At 48.2% G+C, this 25,251-nt stretch overlaps 1 protein-coding gene across 1 annotated transcript in view; it reads left to right on the forward strand.

Moving 5' to 3' along the window:
- Window positions 1-25,240, forward strand: part of LOC117475877 (calmodulin-binding transcription activator 2-like) — a gene marked incomplete at its 5' end in the record, with an annotated part of 28,772 nt that extends 3,532 nt beyond the window's left edge. Inside the window, 14 exon segments of the mRNA XM_034122215.1 lie at window positions 1,351-1,535; window positions 1,699-1,889; window positions 2,339-2,417; window positions 8,076-8,322; window positions 8,871-9,077; window positions 9,776-9,867; window positions 10,104-10,285; window positions 15,848-15,863; window positions 15,865-16,053; window positions 17,158-17,229; window positions 17,444-17,464; window positions 17,831-18,006; window positions 20,073-20,147; window positions 24,479-25,240. Coding sequence (XP_033978106.1) covers window positions 1,351-1,535; window positions 1,699-1,889; window positions 2,339-2,417; window positions 8,076-8,322; window positions 8,871-9,077; window positions 9,776-9,867; window positions 10,104-10,285; window positions 15,848-15,863; window positions 15,865-16,053; window positions 17,158-17,229; window positions 17,444-17,464; window positions 17,831-18,006; window positions 20,073-20,147; window positions 24,479-24,536 — 1,790 coding nt within the window.
- Window positions 25,241-25,251: the final 11 nt, after the last annotated feature.

A 25,251-nucleotide genomic window follows, 5' to 3' on the forward strand; every position in this document is an offset into this window, starting at 1 on the left:
TGTCGGTTAACAGGTCTCTTTATCATAAAACTACAAACATGGCTGTAGGTTAACAGGTCTCTTTATCATAAAACTACAAAGATGGCTGTCGGTTAACAGGTCTCTCTATCATAAAACTACAAACATGGCTGTAGGTTAACAGGTCTCTTTATCATAAAACTACAAAGATGGCTGTAGGTTAACAGGTCTCTTTATCATAAAACTACAAACATGGCTGTAGGTTAACAGGTCTCTTTATCATAAAACTACAAACATGGCTGTAGGTTAACAGGTCTCTATCATAAAACTACAAACATGGCTGTAGGTTAACAGGTCTCTTTATCATAAAACTACAAAGATGGCTGTAGGTTAACAGGTCTCTTTATCATAAAACTACAAACATGGCTGTAGGTTAACAGGTCTCTTTATCATAAAACTACAAACATGGCTGTAGGTTAACAGGTCTCTTTATCATAAAACTACAAACATGGCTGTAGGTTAACAGGTCTCTTTATCATAAAACTACAAACATGGCTGTAGGTTAACAGGTCTCTTTATCATAAAACTACAAACATGGCTGTAGGTTAACAGGTCTCTTTATCATAAAACTACAAAGATGGCTGTAGGTTAACAGGTCTCTTTATCATAAAACTACAAACATGGCTGTAGGTTAACAGGTCTCTATCATAAAACTACAAAGATGGCTGTAGTTTAACAGGAGGGTTATGAATAGAACTACAAAGATGGCTGTAGTTTAACAGGAAGGTTATGAATAGAACTACAAAGATGGCTGTAGTTTAACAGGAGGTTCATGAATAGAACTACAAAGATGGCTGTAGTTTAACAGGAGGGTTATGAATAGAACTACAAAGATGGCTGTAGTTTAACAGGAGGGTTATGAATAGAACTACAAAGATGGCTGTAGTTTAACAGGAGGTTCATGAATAGAACTACAAAGATGGCTGTAGTTTAACAGGAGGGTTATGAATAGAACTACAAAGATGGCTGTAGTTTAACAGGAGGGTTATGAATAGAACTACACAGATGGCTGTAGTTTAACAGGATGTTTATTCTTAGAACTACAAAGATGGCTGTAGTTTAACAGGAGGGTTATGAATAGAACTACAAAGATGGCTGTAGTTTAACAGGAGGTTTATGAATAGAACTACACAGATGGCTGTAGTTTAACAGGATGTTTATTCTTAGAACTACACAGATGGCTGTAGTTTAACAGGTTCATGAATAGAACTACAAAGATGGCTGTAGTTTAACAGGATGTTTATTCTTAGAACTACAAAGATGGCCGTTTAACAGGATGTTTATTCTTAGAACTACAAAGATGGTCGTTTAACAGGAGGTCTCACTCTGCAGATAATCAGTTCCGGATGTCGATCCTGGAGCGTTTGGAGCAGATGGAGCGCAGGATGGCAGAAATGGCCGCTCGCGACAACCATCACCAACACCATCAACAACTACAACAACAACACTACCACCATCACCATGGCAACCAGCTGGCCACTCCCCCTCCCCCGCATCCACCTGAGGACCAGGAACAGGTGAGAAAAAGCTTTACTGTAGTTCTTATTAAAGAGGTCATCTAGTGTGTGTGTGTGTGTGTGTGTGTGTGTGTGTGTGTGTGTGTGTGTGTGTGTGTGTGTGTGTGTGTGTGTGTGTGTGTGTGTGTGTAACCCACCCTGATTGTGTGTGTTCCTCCCTCAGTCGTCGCAGTGGTTCGAGAGGAGGATCGTGGGAGTGTGTGAGAGGATGATGAGGGGAGGAAGGTGGGGAGGAAGAGGAGGAGGAAGAGGAGAGAGACTCCATCACTCCCCCCGACACCGAGGGATGACCCTCCTTCACCTGGCTGCTGCTCAGGGATACACACACCTGATACACACCTTAATCCACTGGAGGTACACACACACACACACACACACACACCTGCTACACACCTTAATCCACTGGAGGTACACACACACACACACACACACACCTGATACACACCTTAATCCACTGGAGGTACACACACACACACACACACACACACCTGCTACACACCTTAATCCACTGGAGGTACACACACACACACACACACACACACCTGCTACACACCTTAATCCACTGGAGGTACACACACACACACACACACACACACACCTGATACACACCTTAATCCACTGGAGGTACACACACACACACACACACCTGATACACACCTTAATCCACTGGGGGTACACACACACACACACACACACACACACACACACACACACACACACACACCTTAATCCACTGGAGGTACACACACACATTTTAAAATGTACTGTTATTTCTCGCTGACTGTAAGTGTGTTTTGTTTCAGGAATGTTAACGCTGACAGTTTGGACTTGGAACAGGAAGTGGATCCTCTCAACATCGACCACTTCTCCTGCACGCCACTGGTAAACACACACACACACACACACGTTTAGCCTCTCCTGTGAAAGACCAACCCTCACGTGTCTCCTGTGTGTGTCTCCGTTGTCCTCACGTGTCTCCTGTGTGTGTCTCCGTTGTCCTCACGTGTCTCCTGTGTGTGTGTGTTGTCCTCACGTGTCTCCTGTGTCTCTCCGTTGTCCTCACGTGTCTCCTGTGTCTCTCCGTTGTCCTCACGTGTCTCCTGTGTCTCTCCGTTGTCCTCACATGTCTCCTGTGTCTCTCCGTTGTCCTCACGTGTCTCCTGTGTCTCTCCGTTGTCCTCACGTGTCTCCTGTGTGTCTCCGTTGTCCTCACGTGTCTCCTGTGTCTCTCCGTTGTCCTCACGTGTCTCCTGTGTCTCTCCGTTGTCCTCACGTGTCTCCTGTGTCTCTCCGTTGTCCTCACGTGTCTCCTGTGTGTCTCTCCGTTGTCCTCACGTGTCTCCTGTGTCTCTCCGTTGTCCTCACGTGTCTCCTGTGTGTGTCTCTCCGTTGTCCTCACGTGTCTCCTGTGTGTCTCTCCGTTGTCCTCACGTGTCTCCTGTGTGTCTCCGTTGTCCTCACGTGTCTCCTGTGTGTGTCTCTCCGTTGTCCTCACGTGTCTCCTGTGTGTGTCTCTCCGTTGTCCTCACGTGTCTCCTGTGTCTCTCCGTTGTCCTCACGTGTCTCCTGTGTCTCTCCGTTGTCCTCACGTGTCTCCTGTGTGTGTCTCTCCGTTGTCCTCACGTGTCTCCTGTGTGTGTCTCTCCGTTGTCCTCACGTGTCTCCTGTGTCTCTCCGTTGTCCTCACGTGTCTCCTGTGTCTCTCCGTTGTCCTCACGTGTCTCCTGTGTCTCTCCGTTGTCCTCACGTGTCTCCTGTGTGTCTCTCCGTTGTCCTCACGTGTCTCCTGTGTCTCTCCGTTGTCCTCACGTGTCTCCTGTGTCTCTCTTGTCCTCACGTGTCTCCTGTGTCTCTCCGTTGCCTCACGTGTCTCCTGTGTCTCTCCGTTGTCCTCACGTGTCTCCTGTGTCTCTCTGTTGTCCTCACGTGTCTCCTGTGTCTCTCTTTGTCCTCACGTGTCTCCTGTGTCTCTCCGTTGTCCTCACGTGTCTCCTGTGTCTCTCCGTTGTCCTCACGTGTCTCCTGTGTCTCTCCGTTGTCCTCACGTGTCTCCTGTGTGTGTCTCTCCGTTGTCCTCACGTGTCTCCTGTGTCTCTCCGTTGTCCTCACGTGTCTCCTGTGTCTCTCCGTTGTCCTCACGTGTCTCCTGTGTGTCTCTCCGTTGTCCTCACGTGTCTCCTGTGTCTCTCCGTTGTCCTCACGTGTCTCCTGGTGTCTCTCCGTTGTCCTCACGTGTCTCCTGTGTCTCTCCGTTGTCCTCACGTGTCTCCTGTGTCTCTCCGTTGTCCTCACGTGTCTCCTGTGTCTCTCCGTTGTCCTCACGTGTCTCCTGTGTTCATCTCCGTGTCCTCACGTGTCTCCTGTGTCTCTCCGTTGTCCTCACGTGTCTCCTGTGTCTCTCCGTTGTCCTCACGTGTCTCCTGTGTCTCTCCGTTGTCCCTCACGTGTCTCCTGTGTCTCTCCGTTGTCCTCACGTGTCTCCTGTGTCTCTCCGTTGTCCTCACGTGTCTCCTGTGTGTCTCTCCGTTGTCCTCACGTGTCTCCTGTGTCTCTCCGTTGTCCTCACGTGTCTCCTGTGTCTCTCCGTTGTCCTCACGTGTCTCCTGTGTGTCTCTCCGTTGTCCTCACGTGTCTCCTGTGTCTCTTCCGATCTCCTCACGTGTCTCCTGTGTCTCTCCGTTGTCCTCACGTGTCTCCTGTGTCTCTCCGTTGTCCTCACGTGTCTCCTGTGTCTCTCCGTTGTCCTCACGTGTCTCCTGTGTCTCTCCGTTGTCCTCACGGGTCTCCTGTGTCTCTCCGTTGTCCTCACGTGTCTCCTGTGTCTCTCCGTTGTCCTCACGTGTCTCCTGTGTCTCTCCGTTGTCCTCACGTGTCTCCTGTGTCTCTCCGTTGTCCTCACGTGTCTCCTGTGTCTCTCCGTTGTCCTCACGTGTCTCCTGTGTCTCTCCGTTGTCCTCACGTGTCTCCTGTGTCTCTCCGTTGTCCTCACGTGTCTCCTGTGTCTCTCCTGTTGTCCTCACGTGTCTCCTGTGTCCTTCTCCGTTTCCTCACGTGTCTCCTGTGTCTCTCCGTTGTCCTCACGTGTCTCCTGTGTCTCTCCGTTGTCCTCACGTGTCTCCTGTGTCTCTCCGTTGTCCTCACGTGTCTCCTGTGTCTCTCGTTGTCCTCACGTGTCTCCTGTTCTCTCCGTTGTCCTCACGTGTCTCCTTGTGTCTCTCCGTTGTCCTCACGTGTCTCCTGTCTCTCCGTTGTCCTCACGTGTCTCCTGTGTGTGTCTCTCCGTTGTCCTCACGTGTCTCCTGTGTCTCTCCGTTGTCCTCACGTGTCTCCTGTGTGTGTCTCTCCGTTGTCCTCACGTGTCTCCTGTGTCTCTCCGTTGTCCTCACGTGTCTCCTGTGTCTCTCCGTTGTCCTCACGTGTCTCCGTTGTCCTCACGTGTCTCCGTTGTCCTCACGTGTCTCCTGTGTCTCTCCGTTGTCCTCACGTGTCTCCTGTGTCTCTCCGTTGTCCTCACGTGTCTCCTGTGTCTCTCCGTTGTCCTCACGTGTCTCCTGTGTGTGTCTCTCCGTTGTCCTCACGTGTCTCCCTGTTGTCTCTCCGTTGTCCTCACGTGTCTCCTGTGTGGTCTCTCCGTTGTCCATCACGTGTCTCCTGTGTGTGTCTCTCCGTTGTCCTCACGTGTCTCCTGTGTCTCTCCGTTGTCCTCACGTGTCTCCTGTGTCTCTCCGTTGTCCTCACGTGTCTCCTGTGTGTGTCTCTCCGTTGTCCTCACGTGTCTCCTGTGTGTCTCCGTTGTCCTCACGTGTCTCCTGTGTCTCTCCGTTGTCCTCACGTGTCTCCTGTGTCTCTCCGTTGTCCTCACGTGTCTCCTGTGTGTGTCTCTCCGTTGTCCTCACGTGTCTCCTGTGTGTGTCTCTCCGTTGTCCTCACGTGTCTCCTGTGTCTCTCCGTTGTCCTCACGTGTCTCCTGTGTGTCTCTCCGTTGTCCTCACGTGTCTCCTGTGTCTCTCCGTTGTCCTCACGTGTCTCCTGTGTGTCTCTCCGTTGTCCTCACGTGTCTCCTGTGTGTGTCTCTCCGTTGTCCTCACGTGTCTCCTGTGTCTCTCCGTTGTCCTCACGTGTCTCCTGTGTGTGTCTCTCCGTTGTCCTCACGTGTCTCCTGTGTGTGTCTCCGTTGTCCTCACGTGTCTCCTGTGTGTCTCCGTTGTCCTCACGTGTCTCCTGTGTCTCTCCGTTGTCCTCACGTGTCTCCTGTGTGTCTCTCCGTTGTCCTCACGTGTCTCCTGTGTCTCTCCGTTGTCCTCACGTGTCTCCTGTGTGTCTCTCCGTTGTCCTCACGTGTCTCCTGTGTGTGTCTCTCCGTTGTCCTCACGTGTCTCCTGTGTGTGTCTCTCCGTTGTCCTCACGTGTCTCCTGTGTGTCTCTCCGTTGTCCTCACGTGTCTCCTGTGTGTCTCTCCGTTGTCCTCACGTGTCTCCTGTGTGTCTCCGTTGTCCTCACGTGTCTCCTGTGTCTCTCCGTTGTCCTCACGTGTCTCCTGTGTGTGTCTCTCCGTTGTCCTCACGTGTCTCCTGTGTGTCTCTCGTTGTCCTCACGTGTCTCCTGTGTCTCTCCGTTGTCCTCACGTGTCTCCTGTGTGTCTCTCCGTTGTCCTCACGTGTCTCCTGTGTGTCTCTCCGTTGTCCTCACGTGTCTCCTGTGTGTCTCTCGTTGTCCTCACGTGTCTCCTGTGTCTCTCCGTTGTCCTCACGTGTCTCCTGTGTCTCTCCGTTGTCCTCACGTGTCTCCTGTGTCTCTCCGTTGTCCTCACGTGTCTCCTGTGTGTGTCTCTCCGTTGTCCTCACGTGTCTCCTGTGTGTGTCTCCGTTGTCCTCACGTGTCTCCTGTGTGTCTCTCTGTTGTCCTCACGTGTCTCCTGTGTCTCTCCGTTGTCCTCACGTGTCTCCTGTGTGTGTCTCTCCGTTGTCCTCACGTGTCTCCTGTGTGTCTCTCCGTTGTCCTCACGTGTCTCCTGTGTGTGTCTCTCCGTTGTCCTCACGTGTCTCCTGTGTCTCTCCGTTGTCCTCACGTGTCTCCTGTGTCTCTCCCGTTGTCCTCACGTGTCTCCTGTGTCTCTCCGTTGTCCTCACGTGTCTCCTGTGTCTCTCCGTTGTCCTCACGTGTCTCCTGTGTGTCTCCGTTGTCCTCACGTGTCTCCTGTGTCTCTCCGTTGTCCTCACGTGTCTCCTGTGTGTCTCTCCGTTGTCCTCACGTGTCTCCTGTGTCTCTCCGTTGTCCTCACGTGTCTCCTGTGTGTGTCTCTCTGTTGTCCTCACGTGTCTCCTGTGTCTCTCTCCGTTGTCCTCACGTGTCTCCTGTGTGTGTCTCTCTGTTGTCCTCACGTGTCTCCTGTGTCTCTCCGTTGTCCTCACGTGTCTCCTGTGTGTCTCTCCGTTGTCCTCACGTGTCTCCTGTGTGTGTCTCTCTGTTGTCCTCACGTGTCTCCTGTGTCTCTCCGTTGTCCTCACGTGTCTCCTGTGTCTCTCCGTTGTCCTCACGTGTCTCCTGTGTGTGTCTCTCCGTTGTCCTCACGTGTCTCTGTGGTCTCTTCCGTTGTCCTCACGTGTCTCCTGTGTCCTCTCTGTTGTCCTCACGTGTCTCCTGTGTCTCTCCGTTGTCCTCACGTGTCTTCTGTGTGTGTCTCTCCGTTGTCCTCACGTGTCTCCTGTGTCTCTCCGTTGTCCTCACGTGTCTCCTGTGTCTCTCCGTTGTCCTCACGTGTCTCCTGTGTGTGTCTCTCCTCACGTGTCTCCTGTGTGTCTCTCCGTTGTCCTCACGTGTCTCCTGTGTGTGTCTCTCTGTTGGTCCTCACGTGTCTCCTGTGTCCTCTCCGTTGTCCTCACGTGTCCTCCTGTGTCTCTCCGTTGTCCTCACGTGTCTCCTGTGTGTGTCCTCTCCGTTTGTCCTCACGTGTCTCCTGTGTGTGTCTCTCTGTGTCCTCACGTGTCTCCTGTGTCTCTCCGTGTCCTCTCGTGTCTCCTGTGTCTCTCCGTTGTCCTCACGTGTCTCCTGTGTGTCTCTCCGTTGTCCTCACGTGTCTCCTGTGTCTCTCCGTTGTCCTCACGTGTCTCCTGTGTGTGTCTTCTCCGTTGTCCTCACGTGTCTCCTGTGCTCTCTCCGTTGTCCTCACGTGTCTCCTGTGGTCCTCTCTCCGTTGTCCTCACGTGTCTCTGTGTGTGTCTCCCTTCCCTGTCTCCTTCCGTTGTCCTCACGTGTCTCCTGTGTCTCTCCGTTGTCCTCACGTGTCTCCTGTGTCTCTCCGTTGTCCTCACGTGTCTCCTGTGTCTCTCCGTTGTCCTCACGTGTTTCCTGTGTCTCCGTTGTCCTCACGTGTCTCCTGTGTGTGTCTCTCCGTTGTCCTCACGTGTCTCCTGTGTCTCTCCGTTGTCCTCACGTGTCTCCTGTGTCTCTTCGTTGTCCTCACGTGTCTCCTGTGTCTCTCCGTTGTCCTCACGTGTCTCCTGTGTCTCCGTTGTCCTCACGTGTCTCCTGTCTCTCCAGATGTGGGCGTGTGCTCTTGGCCACCAGAGGGCAGCAGAGCTTCTGTATGGCTGGAACTCTTCAGCGTTGGGGATCCCTGATTCTCTGGGACGCCTTCCCCTGGCCGTGGCTCGATCCAGAGGACACACACGCCTCGCCACGGCTCTGGAAGACCTGCACACACACACTCTGCCACCAGACACACACACACCGCCTCCTGGGGACACACCTCAACCTCCGTCTCCTCTGTCCACCAGCCCCGACACAGGTACGCCTACTGACGTCATGTGACCTCTTCATGTGTTGTGAAAACACTGAGTGCACTCCTCCAATCTGAGAGCAACATGCTAACAAAGGTTTCCAATCTGAGAGCAACATGCTAACCAAGGTTTCCAATCTGAGAGCAACATGCTAACAAAGGTTTCCAATCTGAGAGCAACATGCTAACAAAGGTTTCCAATCTGAGAGCAACATGCTAACAAAGGTTTCCAATCTGAGAGCAACATGCTAACAAAGGTTTCCCAAAGATTCCAGATTTTGAGAAAAATCCCAGATTTTGAGAAAAATCCCAGATTTTTCTAAAATTCCAGATTTTTAGAAAATTTCCAGATTTTTAGAAAAATTCCAGATTTTTAGAAAAATTCCAGATTTTTAGAAAAATTCAGTATTTTGTTCATGACAGGATGTATGATTGCAGAGAAGAACCGGTATTCCTCCATCTTGTGACTGTGTAACTCCCTCTCTTGGATATCATCATGATCATTTCTGACCTGGAGCTCATCTGAACAAAATGTCTCCCCCTCTCTCCCCCTGCAGGTCTGAGTTCCTCCAGCAGTCTTCCTTCCCCCTCCTCCTCCCCCTCACCAAGCTCCGCCTACTCCAGTGGCCCCGCCCCCATGGACACCTCCCCCTCCTCTCCCTCCTCTTCCTCCTCTTCCTCCTATTCCTCCCTCCCTGTCTCCCCCTCTTCTCTCCCCCCTCTGCCCGAGTCCATGTGGGGGGAGGACCCGGACGCAGGTGCAGGTAACGCTTCCCTTCCATTAGATGTGTTCTCATCAGATGCTCAGCAGCTACAGAAAGGTCTCCTGACCTGAGCTCCTCCAACAAAGCACCATCATGAATACAGTCTCTATCCATGTGAACAGAATGTGATGTGTTCAAGAACAGAATGTGATGTGTTCAAGAACAGAATGTGACATTAAATAACGTACATTCAGACTATATTAAATATGTTATAATCAGGGGTGCACATCACTTTGTTGCCCTGGTTCTCAAAGGAGCACCTGGAGATGTTGCTTGCATCCTTAAAATGAAATAAACCGGACCTTTTGAGGGGTTCTTGACTTTATGAACGGGGGGGGGGGGAGGTGCGCTAGTGAGCACGCTCATGAACTGTTCGCCTCGCAGCGGGGTTACACATAAAGCAGACCCTTCACGCGATAGCGAGGGGTAGAGCGAGGGATCGCAGATGCCGTCGTGCTCGCGGACGGATACAAAAAATGAAACCTAAATGGCTCGCGAATTATACTTTGTAAAGTCTATGTGTGGGAAACCCTGCTATCTTACCTGTTCTTATGCAACTCGCAAATCTCTCTCTCTCTCTCGCCCTCTTTTGGCGGGGGGTGGCATGCGCACCTGTTATGTGCAGCCCTGGTAATACGGTATGTTTAACCTATGAACCCTGTGCTTCCTGGCTGATGATGCTTGTTGTTGCCGGGCAGGTGTGGACCCCGGCGGCTCCAGAGCCTCTCCTCTGTTCCTCATGGATTACAGCGAGAACACGGAGGAGGAAGAGGAGGAGGAGGTGCTGCAGGTAACACTGAAACACAGACAGGGGTCAAAGGTCCAAGGTCACAGAGGTTATTCCTTAAAATGAGTTCCAAAATGTAGTTTTTACATTTAGATTCTGAGCTAATTCCCCAATCTCAGTCTAAAATTCACCTCTACATGTAGTCTCTCTCTCACACACACACACACACACACACACACACACACACACACACACACTCACTAACCTAGTCATCTGTTGCTATGGTTACCCCTCCACAGGTTGACATGGCGATGCTGGCGGAGCAAATCATCGAGGCGACTCCTGAGCGAATCAAACAGGAGGATTTCCCCCTGGGGGCGGAGTCTCCGCTCAGAGAGAGGCGGGACAACCCGGACATTCAGGACACCTGGTTGGCTACTTACCTGGACACGGTCGACGCCCACCCCCACTCCCCCCCCAGGTACACACCTGTATAAACTGTAATCTTTAAAGGTCTCCTATCATGCTACCTTCAGGCCGATATCACAGGTCTCAGACATAAAGAAGAAGAAACACTTTACAGGGACATGTCCCCACTCTGTTGTGTTTACACACATTACACAACCACATGCAGATAGGAGAGGTGGCAGAGCAGAGAGGCTGCCAGGTACCCGGCGCCAAGGGAGCAGTTTCAAGGTTAGGTGCCTTGCTCAAGGGCACCTCGGCAGTGGCCTTGGAGGTGAACTGGCACCTCTCCAGCTACCAGCTCACTGGGTACGATCGGGACGTGAACCGGCGACCCTTCGGTTCCAAGACCAAGTCCCTACAGACTGAGCCACTGCCGCCCCCAGACATGTCTCTGAAGTGTCCTGCTCCAAACCCCAAACAGATCCTTGTAGCCCCCCCCCCTCTCTTCCAGCTGTTACTAAGGATACATGGTGATGTAGAGAAGACATCACTTAGTGAGTCTCCTGACACACCGGGGACACATGGTGATGTAGAGAAGACATCACTTAGTGAGTCTCCTGACACACCGGGGACACATGGTGATGTAGAGAAGACATCACTTTGAGAGTCTCCTGACACACCGGGGACACATGGCGATGTAGAGAAGACATCACTTTGAGAGTCTCCTGACACACCGGGGACACGTGGTGATGTAGAGAAGACATCACTATGTGAGTCTCCTGACACACCGGGGACACATGGTGATGTAGAGAAGACATCACTATGTGAGTCTCCTGACACACCGGGGACACATGGTGATGTAGAGAAGACATCACTATGTGAGTCTCCTGACACACCGGGGACACATGGTGATGTAGAGAAGACATCACTTTGAGAGTCTCCTGACACACCGGGGACACATGGTGATGTAGAGAAGACATCACTTAGTGAGTCTCCTGACACACCGGGGACACATGGTGATGTAGAGAAGACATCACTTAGTGAGTCTCCTGACACACCGGGGACACATGGTGATGTAGAGAAGACATCACTTAGTGAGTCTCCTGACACACCGGGGACACATGGTGATGTAGAGAAGACATCACTTTGAGAGTCTCCTGACACACCGGGGACACATGGCGATGTAGAGAAGACATCACTTTGAGAGTTTCCTGACACACCGGGGACACATGGCGATGTAGAGAAGACATCACTATGTGAGTCTCCTGACACACCGGGGACACATGGTGATGTAGAGAAGACATCACTTTGAGAGTCTCCTGACACACCGGGGACACATGGTGATGTAGAGAAGACATCACTATGTGAGTCTCCTGACACACCGGGGACACATGGTGATGTAGAGAAGACATCACTTTGAGAGTCTCCTGACACACCGGGGACACATGGTGATGTAGAGAAGACATCACTTAGTGAGTCTCCTGACACACCGGGGACACATGGTGATGTAGAGAAGACATCACTTAGTGAGTCTCCTGACACACCGGGGACCAGGGCTCTCGACTAACTTTTTTCACCATCCTCCCGGAACCGTCCCGAAATACAATCTAAGCCGTCCCGAAATTAATGTGGACCGTCCCGAATTTAAAATATTTGTTTTTCTACATTATCATTAGTTAAAATCATTCAAAGTGACCTTTAACATAAATAAAACATCATACAAATCATTAGATGATAATTCATCAACCTTTTTATTTGAGTAAATCAGTCAAACACATAAACAAAGGCCAAATATATTTAAAAAAAACACACAAGCGAGAAAGTTACTCTAATATTGAATCCAATCAAGTTCTATCCAATTATCAAAAACATCCAACACTCTGTCCTGAAGACAGAAGACAGAGTAACCGCTAACCAGGATGACAGTCTGTAACACAGTCAGGAGACCTTTACAAACTGCCCGCCCCCTCGCACACAGACGGGGGAGAGAGCTCTCTCGTCTGGATTGGAAAATACATCATAGACGCATTTTGTAGTCTTATTGCATATTAGAAAAGGAGTTGGCGAAACTAAAACTGCAATGTAATGTTCATGTAGCAATAATACATATGACATGTATGTTTTAAAATGTCTCCAGTACCGATAAAAAGACCACTGTTGGTACCACTGTCTTTAATAATTCCGGCCCGGGGCCCGTTTAATACCGGGGCTCGGTACCCATCCCTACATGGGGAGAGGCGCAGCATATTGCTAAGGACTAAATGCGATGGAGAGTTCTCATCTCAGCTGCAATGACATGTCTGGAAACCCCCTCTAGGGTGCCCCATGCATAGCGCGTCGTCAAAAGCTGCTTCATAAGTTAAGTTTCGTTTCTCCGCACCGCTCCGGGGTAAAAAAATGGTAGTTACATCACAGCTGTGCGGCTGGCTGACAGCTGTAGCTACGTACTGTGTGTGTGTGTATTTCGCGGGTTGCTAAATGCTTTGTGTGTGTTTATGTTGACAAGGAGGTTTAATAACTGTGTGCTACACAAAACGTGCAGTCAGTTTCATTTTCATCGCCGTTCGTAGTAGAGTTAGCAGGGTATTTTTATTTTAACTCTCGTCCCAAATTCGTCCCAAAATTAATTTGTATCCTCCCCGACCCGATTTTTTTTCGGCCCCGGACGACGGGAGGTCCTTAAGCTCGAGCCCTGCCGGGGACACATGGTGATGTAGAGAAGACATCACTTTGTGAGTCTCCTGACACACCGGGGACACATGGTGATGTAGAAGAGACATCACTTTGTGAGTCTCCTGACACACCAGGGACACATGGTGATGTAGAGAAGACATCACTTTGTGAGTCTCCTGACACACCGGGGACACATGGTGATGTAGAGAAGACATCACTTTAGTGATGTCTCTGACACACCGGGGGACACATGGTGATGTAGAGAAGAACATCACTTTAGTGAGGTCTCCTGACCACACCAGGGGACACATGGTGATGTAGATGAAGACATCACATTGTGAGTCTCCTGACACACCAGGGACACATGGTGATGTAGTATGTAGTCTCCTGACACACCGGGGACACATGTGATGTAGAGATCATCACTTATGGATCTCCTGACACACCGGGGACACATGGTGATGTAGAGAAGACATCACTTTGTGAGTCTCCTGACACACGGGGACACATGGTGATGTAGAGAAGACATCACTTTGAGAGTCTCCTGACCACACCGGGGACACATGGTGATGTAGAGAAGACATCACTTAGTGAGTCTCCTGACACACCGGGGACACATGGTGATGTAGAGAAGACATCACTTAGTGAGTCTCCTGGACACACCGGGGGACACATGGTGATGTAGAGAAGACATCACTTATGGTGAGTCTCCTGACACACCGGGGACACATGGTGATGTAGAGAAGACATCACTTAGAGAGTCTCCTGACACACCGGGGGACACATTGGTGATGTAGGAGAGGACATCACTTTGTGAGTCTCCTGACACACCGGGGACACATGGTGATGTAGAGAAGACATCACTTTGAGAGTCTCCTGACACACCGGGACACATGGTGATGTAGAGAAGACATTCACTTTGAGAGTCTCCTGACACACCGGGACACGTGGGTGATGTGAGAGAAGACATCACTTTGAGAGTCTCCTGACACACCGGGGGACACGTGGTGATGTAGAGAAGACATCACTTTGAGAGTCCTCCTGACACACCGGGGACACGTGGTGATGTAGGAGAAGACATCACTTTGAGAGTCTCCTGACACACCGGGGACACGTGGTGATGTAGAGAAGACATCACTTAGAGAGTCTTCCTGACACACCGGGGACACGTGGTGATGTAGAGAAGACATCACTTTGAGAGTCTCCTACACACCCGGGGACACATGGTGATGTAGAGAAGACATCACTTTGAGAGTCTCCTGACACACCGGGGACACGTGGTGATGTAGAGAAGACAATCACTTTGAGAGTCTCCTGACACACCGGGGACACGTGGTGATGTAGAGAAGACATCACTTTGAGAGTCTCCTGACACACCGGGGACACGTGGTGATGTAGAGAAGACATCACTTTGAGAGTCTCCTGACACACCGGGGACACGTGGTGATGTAGAGAAGACATCACTTTGTGAGTCTCCTGACACACCGGGGACACATGGTGATGTAGAGAAGACATCACTTGAGAGTCTCCTGACACACCGGGGACACATGGTGATGTAGAGAAGACATCACTATGTGAGTCCTCCTGACACACCGGGGACACATGGTGATGTAGAGAAGACATCACTTTGTGAGTCTCCTGACACACCGGGGACACATGGTGATGTAGAGAAAGACATCACTTTGAGAGTCTCCCTGACACACCGGGGGACACGTGGTGATGTAGAGAAGAATCACTTAGTGAGTCTCCTGACACAACCGGGGACACATGGTGATGTAGAGGAGACATCACTTAGAGAGTCTCCTGACACACCGGGGACACATGGTGATGTAGAGAAGACATCACTTAGAGAGTCTCCTGACACACCGGGGACACATGGTGATGTAGAGAAGACATCACTTTGAGAGTCTCCTGACACACCGGGGACACGTGGTGATTGTAGAGAAGACATCACTTTGAGTAGTCTCCTGACACACCGGGGACACATGGTGATGTAGAGAAGACATCACTATGTGAGTCTCCTGACACACGGGGACACATGGTGATGTAGAGAAGACATCACTTTGTGAGTCTCCTGACACACCGGGGACACATGGTGATGTAGAGAAGACATCACTTAGAGAGTCTCCTGACACACCGGGGACACGTGGTGATGTAGAGAAGACCTCACTTTGAGAGTCTCCTGACACACCGGGGACACATGGTGATGTAGAGAAGACATCACTTAGTGAGTCTCCTGACACACCGGGGACACATGGTGATGTAGAGGAGACATCACTTAGAGAGTCTCCTGACACACCGGGGACACATGGTGATGTAGAGAAGACTCACTTTGAGAGTCTCCTGACACACCGGGGACACATGGTGATGTAGAGAAGACATCACTTAGTGAGTCTCCTGACACACCGGGGACACATGGTGATGTAGAGAAGACATCACTATGTGAGTCTCCTGACACACCGGGGACACATGGTGATGTAGAGAAGACATCACTTTGAGAGTCTCCTGACACACCGGGGACACATGGTGATGTAGAGAAGACATCACTTTGTGAGTCTCCTGACACACCGGGGGACACATGGTTGATTGTAGAAAAGACATCACTTTGAGAGTCTCCTGACACACCCGGGGACACTGGTGATGTAGAGAAGACATCACTATGTGAGTCTCCTGACACAACGGGGACACATGGTGATGTAGAGAAGACATCACTTAGTGAGTCTACTGACACACCGGGGACACATGGTGATGTAGAGAAGACATCACTATGTGAGTCTCCTGACACAACGGGGACACATGGTGATGTAGAGAAGACATCACTTTGAGAGTCTCCTGACACACCGGGGACACATGGTGATGTAGAGAAGACATCAGAAAGTGCATTCTGCATGATAGGAGATCTTTAAAATAAATCCAGTAATTATTCCCAATAAAACCCTAATATGTGCCCCTCCCTGTGCAGGCGGGTGTGCCCCCCCCCCCCCCCCTCAGCGCCCTCGCCCTGCAGAGGCTCCGCCCCCTTCCTCCGCAGCGTGGGCGGAGTTCCTGAACGCCTCGGCCAATGGGAAGATCGAGAGAGACTTCGCCCTGCTGACGCTGACGGACGGCGAGCAGAGAGAACTGTACGAGGCGGCGAGAATCATCCAGAACGCCTTCAGGAGATACAAGGTAAACACGCTAACACCAACGCTAACACCATGCTATCAATCATCCAGAACGCCTTCAGGAGATACAAGGTAAACACGCTAACACCACGCTAACACCATGCTAACTATCATCCAGAATGCCTTCAGGAGATACAAGGTAAACACGCTAACAACATGCTTTCAATGCGGTAACAACATGCTATCAACAAGCTTACAACAAGCTAAAAACACGCTAATAACATGCTTTCAACATCTAAAACACGCTAACTATACGCTATCAACACACTTACAACAAGCTAAAAACACGCTAATAACATGCTATCAACACACTCACACATGCTATCAACATGCCAATCAACAACGCTTACAATATCTAAAACACGCTAAACAACAAGCTAAAAACACACTCACCAACATGCTATCAACACACTCACAACCACGCTATCAACACGCTTACACAAGCGAAAACACGCTATCACAAACTTTCAACAAGCTAAAAACACGCTAACAACATGCTTTCAATGCGCTACACGCTTACATCTAAAACACGCTAACAACATCTAAAACACGCTAACAATACGCTATCAACACACTTACAACACGCTAAAACACGCTAACAACATGCTTTCAATGCGCTAACAACATCTAAAACACGCAACACGCTTACAACAAGCCGAAAACACGCTAACAACATGCTATCAACACACTATCAACATGCTTACAACACGCTAACAACATGCTATCAACACATTCACAACACGCTTACAACAAGCGAAAAACACGCTAACAATACGCTATCAACAAACTTTCAACAAGCTAAAAACACGCTAATAACATGCTATCAACACGCTCACAACATGCTATCAACACACTTACAACATGCTATCAAAACGCTATCAACACGCTTACAACAAGCTAAAAACACGCTAACATGCTATCCAAATACTCACAACACGCTATCAACACGCTAACTATCATCCTGAACGCCTTCAGGAGTTACAAGATAAACACGCTATCAATACACTAACAACAAGGTTCACACAAGTACTTTCATACTATTATAATAATATATTATTGTGTGTGTGTGTGTGTGTGTGTGTGTGTGTGTGTGTGTGTGTGTGTGTAGGGTCGCAGGTTAAAGGAGCAGCAGGACATTGCTGCAGCTGTCATTCAGAGGTGTTACAGGAAGTACAAACAGGTGTAGTGTGTGTGTGTGTGTGTGTGTGTGTGTGTGTGTGTGTGTGTGTGTGTGTGTGTGTGTGTGTGTGTGTGTGTGGTGTGTGTGTGTGTGTGTGTGTGTGTGTGTGTGTGTGTGTGTGGTGTGTGTGTGTGTGTGTGTGTGGGTGTTGTGTGTGTGTGTGTGTGTGTACACTAACCTGCCTCTTCACCTCTCTCTCTCTCTCTCTGGCTAGCTAACATGGATAGCTCTGAAGGTAATGTGTGTGTAGACGTAGTGACGTGTGTGTTCGATGTTATAATGGAGACGGCTGTTAAGTTATTAATTAGTTAAGAGTTATTGACTATTAATAAGTGAATGAGGTAAACCCAGTGCTGTATACCTGTTGTCTCTGACTTCACCTGTGTGAGGGGATGGCTGGTGTCCAGGAATCAGGACGTTTTTCATCCATTTCCCACCTATTTTACCCACAGTCATCTTTGACTGTTTTTCTTACATTTTATCAAAAAAAAAATCAGCATTTCTTTATAAATGTTTCACTTAATGTTCGCATGTTTTTTGGTATATTTTCAGATATTTTCAAAGATGTTTTTGTGTGACGGTCTCTCTCTCCCCCCCTCAGTACGCGCTCTATAAGAAGATGACGCAGGCGGCCATCTTGATCCAGTCCAAGTTCCGCTCTTATTACGAGCAGAAGCGTTTCCAGCAGAGCCGCCGGGCCGCCGTCCTGATCCAGCAATACTACCGCAGCTACAAGGAGTACGAGAGGCTGAAGCAGGGAGGGAACCCCAAGATCAAGTGAGTACCACAGGGGAACCCCAAGATCAAGTGAGTACCACAGGGGAACCCCAAGATCAATAACACAGGAGGGAACCCCAAGATCAAGTGAGTACCACAGGGGAACCCCAAGATCAAGTGAGTACCACAGGGGAACCCCAAGATCAAGTGAGTACCACAGGGGAACCCCAAGATCAAGTGAGTACTACAGGGGAACCCCAAGATCAATAACACAGGGGGGAACCCCAAGATCAAGTCAGTACCACAGGGGAACCCCAAGATCAATAACACAGGGGGGAACCCCAATATCAAGTCAGTACCGCAGGGGAACCCCAAGATCAATAACACAGGGGGGAACCCCAAGATCAAGTCAGTACCACAGGGGAACCCCAAGATCAATAACACAGGGGGGAACCCCAAGATCAATAACACAGGGGGGAACCCCAAGATCAAGTGAGTACCAGAGGGGAACCCCAAGATCAAGTCAGTACCACAGGGGAACCCCAAGATCAAGTCAGTAACACAGGGGAACCCCAAGATCAAGTCAGTAACACAGGGGAACCCCAAGATCAAGTCAGTACCACAGGGGAACCCCAATATCAAGTCAGTAACACAGGGGAACCCCAAGATCAAGTCAGTACCACAGGGGGAACCCCAATATCAAGTCAGTAACACAGGGGAACCCCAAGATCAAGTCAGTAACACAGGGGAACCCCAAGATCAAGTCAGTAACACAGGGGAACCCCAATATCAAGTCAGTACCACAGGGGAACCCCAAGATCAAGTCACTAACACAGGGGAACCCCAAGATCAAGTCAGTAACACAGGGGAACACCAAGATCAAGTCAGTAACACAGGGGAACCCCAAGATCAAGTCAGTAACACGGGGGAACCCCAATATCAAGTCAGTAACACGGGGGAACCCCAATATCAAGTCAGTAACACAGGGGAACCCCAAGATCAAGTCAGTAACACAGGGGAACCCCAAGATCAAGTCAGTAACACAGGGGAACCCCAAGATCAAGTCAGTAACACAGGGGAACCCCAATATCAAGTCAGTACCACAGTGGGGGAACCCCAATATCAAGTCAGTAACACAGGGGAACCCCAAGATCAAGTCAGTACCACAGGGGAACCCCAAGATCAAGTCAGTAACACAGGGGAACCCCAATATCAAGTCAGTACCACAGGGGAACCCCAATATCAAGTCAGTACCACGGGGGAACCCCAAGATCAAGTCAGTACCACGGGGGAACCCCAAGATCAAGTCAGTAACACGGGGGAACCCCAAGATCAAGTCAGTAACACGGGGGAACCCCAATATCAAGTCAGTAACACGGGGGAACCCCAAGATCAAGTCAGTAACACAGGGGAACCCCAAGATCAAGTCAGTTAACACAGGGGGAACCCCAAGATCAAGTCAGTACCACAGTGGGGAACCCCAATATCAAGTCAGTAACACAGGGAACCCCAAGATCAGTCAGTACCACAGTGGGGGAACCCCAATATCAAGTCAGTAACACAGGGGAACCCCAAGATCAAGTCAGTACCACAGGGGAACCCCAAGATCAAGTCAGTAACACAGGGGAACCCCAATATCAAGGCAGTACCACAGGGGAACCCCAAGATCAAGTCAGTACCACAGGGAACCCCAAGATCAAGTCAGTACCACAGGGGAACCCCAAGATCAAGGCAGTACCACAGGGGAACCCCAAGATCAAGTCAGTACCACAGGGGAACCCCAAGATCAAGTCAGTAACACAGGGGGAAACATTTAATACATTTTTATTATTAAAGGAGATATTTTGTCATAAAAATAAAATGCTATCGTATTTTGGTCATTTAAAAATAGCTATTATATTTTTCATAATTTGCAGTCTTAATATTTTTTTTGAAGATTTCATTGATCCTTAACGGGGAAATGACTTAGCACAAACATGATTGATCGTGATGGACATGAACACAAACAGAACCACATGCAGAAAGGAGGGGGAGATATTTTTTATAGATTTTAAAGATATCTTTTAAATATCATTAGATCTTGATATTTAATACAAAAGTATTAAAGGGTTGTTTCTGTGTCTCAGGGGCTCGTTCCTGACGAAGAGGCAGGACCAGGCAGCGAGGAAGATCATGAGGTTCCTGCGCCGCTGCAGACACAGGTTCGTTAAGCAATCAAAACCCGTTAAGAGCTCGTTAACTCTGGTTCAACACCTCGTTAACTCTGGTTCAACAGCTCGTTAACTCGTTAAGAGCTCGTTAACTCTGGTTCAACAGCTCGTTAACTCTGGTTCAACACCTCGTTAACTCTGGTTCAACAGCTCGTTAACCTCGTTAAGAGCTCGTTAACTCTGGTTCAACAGCTTGTTAACTCTGGTTCAACAGCTCGTTAACTCTGGTTCAACAGCTCGTTAACTCTGGTTCAACACCCGCGTTAACTCTGGTTCAACAGGCTCGTTAACTCTGGTTCAACAGCTCGTTAACTCTGGTTCAACAGCTCGTTAACTCTGGTTCAACACCGCGTTAACTCTGGTTCAACAGCTCGTTAACTCTGGTTCAACAGCTCGTTAACTCTGGTTCAACACCTCGTTAACTCTGGTTCAACAGCTCGTTAACTCTGGTTCAACACCGCGTTAACTCTGGTTCAACAGCTCGTTAACTCGTTAAGAGCTCGTTAACTCTGGTTCAACAGCTTGTTAACTCTGGTTCAACACCTCGTTAACTCTGGTTCAACAGCTCGTTAACTCTGGTTCAACAGCTCGTTAAGAGCTTGTTCAATAAGAGCTTGTTAACTCTGGTTCAACACCTCGTTAACTCTGGTTCAACACCTCGTTAACTCTGGTTCAATAAGAGCTCGTTAACTCTGGTTCAACACCTCGTTAACTCTGGTTCAACAGTTCGTTAACTCTGGTTCAACAGTTCGTTAACTCTGGTTCAACAGCTCGTTAAGAGCTTGTTAACCTGTTCCACTCTGAGCCTGTTTTTCAGGTCTCAGGCTCGAAAATGACATTCCCAGAACAAATGACCATATCTTCCCTTCTAAAAGGGTTAAATTAATAATCTTTTCTCAAAGTAATGATAAAACCTGTGAGTTGGATGTAGAAGTGTCAGAATCAATATAAATGTTTTTTATTTTAAAGAAAATTCAGATTTTACATAGTAAAAAACTGTAAATTATAGTGTCCGTCCAAAAATTTTTTTTTACAGATAGTGAAAACTACCCTTGGATGATGGGTTAGTAGACTAAAAGCTTTAGGAATCCAAAGTACAACATATAATAAGTACCCTGTATCAAGATTGATGCAAACAAGTGAAATTTGACCTTTTTAGAGAGATTTAGAGCCAAAAACTGGGCCATCTGGGGTCATTTGGGTGGATTTGACCTATCTTCTGGCCCCCCTTGCTCGATCTGGTTGGTTGACATACCCTTGTGACCGTTAGAGCCAATAGAATCGAAGGAGGATACCTACATAGACACACATTGTAAAGAAAAAATGTTGCCGCTTCGCGTGTGGAAAGCGAAACTAAACTGGAGGAATGTCTCCTTCTGGAGTTTGGAAACTAAAACGCAGTTGTATTGCTTATGGATTATCAGAAATAATTTCAAAGAAGGCACAGACACATAGGATGAACCTATGGATTAACTGCAGCATCGTTTTTTTTATCGTTTTAATGCCATTGAAGACCACTTTTGACCAAGGTAAGCCATATTTATATGTTTAGCTTCTTGGCTCCACATGTGATGATGTACGCTTTCGTTGATAGCGTCGCGAATGTTTATCACTGAGTGTTGAGGTGGGCACCGTTAGATTCAGTGTCTCCAGGACACCAAAAAATAGTGTTTGGTTGTGCATCTAGGATAAGTAATTTATCTTTGTCGGTCCCGTTTTTTCGATCGAGGCTAATTCAGAGGCTGAGTGCTAGCATTGTGGGTTTTTTTTGAAAAAAAAAATTAAAAAGATCAGTTAGCTGAGTTCTTCCCGTTACATGGATATAACACATTCATAGTTTTATTCAATATTAAGATTCCTTAGACGTTGTTTCCTGCAAATGACGCGTTTATCCGCCCGGTACCGGGGGGAAGGCGTGAAACAGGTTAACTCTGGTTCAACACCTCGTTAACTCTGGTTCAACACCTCGTTAACTCTGGTTCAACACCTCGTTAAGAGCTCGTTAACTCTGGTTCAACACCTCGTTAACTCTGGTTCAACAGCTCGTTAAGAGCTTGTTAACTCTGGTTCAACACCTCGTTAACTCTGGTTCAACACCTCGTTAACTCTGGTTCAACAGCTCGTTAACTCTGGTTCAACAGCTCGTTAACTCTGGTTCAACAGCTCGTTAACTCTGGTTCAACACCTCGTTAACTCTGGTTCAACAGCTCGTTAACTCTGGTTCAATAAGAGCTCGTTAACTCTGGTTTCAATAAGAGCTCGTTAACTCTGGTTCATAAGAGCTCGTTAACTCTGGTTCAACACCTCGTTAACTCTGGGTTCAACACCTTCGTTAACTCTGGTTCAAAAGCTCGTTAACTCTGGTTCAATAAGAGCTCGTTAACTCTGGTCAACAGCTCGTTAAGAGGCTTGTAATCTGTTCAAACACCCTCGTTAACTCTGGTTCAACAGCTCGTTAACTCTGGTTCAACACCTCGTTAACTCTGGTTCAAACACTCGTTAAGAGCTCGTTAACTCTGGTTCACACCTCGTTAACCTCTGGTTCAAACAGCTCGTTAAGAGCTTGTTAACTCTGGTTCAACACCTCGTTAACTCTGGGTTCAACACCTCGTTAACTCTGGTTCAACACCTCGTTAACTCTGTGTCAACAGCTCGTTAACTCTGGTTCACAGCTCGTTAACTCTGGTTCAACACCTCGTTAACTCTGGTCAACACCTCGTTAACTCTGGTTCAACAGCTCGTAACTCTGGTTCAACACCTCGTTAACTCTGGTTCAACACCTCGTTAAGAGCTCGTTAACTCTGGTTCAACACCCCGCGTTAACTCTGGGTTCAACACCTCGTTAACTCTGGTTCAACAGCTCGTTAAGAGCTTGTTAACTCTGGTTCAACACCTCGTTAACTCTGGTTCAACACCTCGTTAACTCTGGTTCAACACCTCGTTAACTCTGGTTCAACAGCTCGTTAACTCTGGTTCAACAGCTCGTTAACTCTGGTTCAACACCTCGTTAACTCTGGTTCAACACCTCGTTAACTCTGGTTCAACACCTCGTTAAGAGCTCGTTAACTCTGGTTCAACACCGCGTTAACTCTGGTTCAACACCTCGTTAACTCTGGTTCAACAGCTCGTTAAGAGCTTGTTAACTCTGGTTCAACACCTCGTTAACTCTGGTTCAACACCTCGTTAACTCTGGTTCAACACCTCGTTAACTCTGGTTCAACAGCTCGTTAACTCTGGTTCACAGCTCGTTAACTCTGGTTCAACACCTCGTTAACTCTGGTTCAACACCTCGTTAACTCTGGTTCAACAGCTCGTTAACCTCTGGTTCAATAAGAGCTCGTTAACTCTGGTTCAATAAGAGCTCGTTAACTCTGGTTCAAACACCTCGTTAACTCTGGTTCAATAAGAGCTCGTTAACTCTGGTTCAACAGCTCGTTAACTCTGGTTCAACACTTCGTTAACTCTGGTTCAACAGCTCGTTAACTCTGGTTCAATAAGAGCTCGTTAACTCTGGTTCAACAGCTCGTTAAGAGCTTGTTAACTCTGGTTCAACACCTCGTTAACTCTGGTTCAACAGCTCGTTAACTCTGGTTCAACACCTCGTTAACTCTGGTTCAATAAGAGCTCGTTAACTCTGGTTCAATAAGAGCTCGTTAACTCTGGTTCAACACCTCGTTAACTCTGGTTCAACACCTCGTTAACTCTGGTTCAACACCTCGTTAACTCTGGTTCAGTACCTCGTTAACACCTCGTTAACTCTGGTTCAACAGCTCGTTAACTCTGGTTCAATAAGAGCTCGTTAACTCTGGTTCAACAGCTCGTTAAGAGCTTGTTAACTCTGGTTCAAACACCTCGTTAACTCTGGTTCAATAAGAGCTCGTTAACTCTGGTTCAATAAGAGCTCGTTAACTCTGGTTCAACACCTCGTTAACTCTGGTTCAACACCTCGTTAACTCTGGTTCAACACCTCGTTAACTCTGGTTCAGTACCTCGTTAAGAGCTTGTTAACTCTGGTTCAACACCTCGTAACTCTGGTCAGTACCTCGTTAAGAGCTTGTTAACTCGGGTTCAGCACCTCGTTAAGATGCTCGTTAACTCTGGTTTCATCACCTCGTTAAAGCAGTCGTTAACCTCTGGTTCAGTACATCGTTAAGACTTTTAACTCTGGTTCAGTATCCCAGTACCTCGTTAAGACTAGAGCTCGTTAACTCTGGTTCAGTACCTCGTTAAGAGCTCGTAACTCTGGTCCGTCCTCGTAAGAGCTCGTAACTCTGTTCAGCACCATCGTTAAGACTTGTTACTAAATGTTTGTCTCTCTTCAGGATTAAGGAGCTGAAGCAGAGCCGGGAGGCTGGAGAGGGAGAGGACTGGACCACTTAGATCTTAAACCAGACAGGAAGTGACATCACAGAGAGACAGGAAGAGACATCAGAGAGATCGCCTTACCCACGACAACTCCCTCACCTGTCTGTGTGCACCTGTCTGTGTGCACCTGTCTGTGTGCACCTGTCTGTGTGCACCTGTCTGTGGTGCAGAGCTCCATCCTGGAATCACATCAGATTCAAGTGAACAAATATTTTGAATTTTTTTATATTTATTATATTTTTATACACTAACACTTAATGTAGATAATATTCTGAAATAATGATATCATTTCAAACACATTTAAATACAAATCAATAATAATAATAATATGTATTTATTTCCCTTCCCTTGCTCTGCTTCGAGAGGAGAGAAAGGAAAGGGGACAGGTCATAAATACGTGAAGATATTGAAATGATATACTAACTAATATTTCCAGAATGATTCATGAACCTGGATGATATTATGGGATGGAGTTCTTCACACGGCAACATGTACATGATGAGAGAAAGCTGCGTATAAATATATGAAACACAATCACATATAATACATATATATATATATATATAAATACATATATATTCTAATGTCGACTTTATAGATGCTATGGATGTCTTTATTTATTACAGCATGACCTGTGTGTGAGTGTGTGTGTGTGAGAGAGAGTGTGTGTGAGAGAGAGTGTGTGTGAGAGAGTGTGTGAGAGAGTGTGTGAGAGAGAGAGAGAGAGAGT

The sequence above is a fragment of the Trematomus bernacchii genome, unplaced genomic scaffold, assembly GCF_902827165.1.
Source record: "Trematomus bernacchii unplaced genomic scaffold, fTreBer1.1, whole genome shotgun sequence".
Taxonomy (NCBI): Eukaryota; Metazoa; Chordata; class Actinopteri; order Perciformes; family Nototheniidae; genus Trematomus; species Trematomus bernacchii.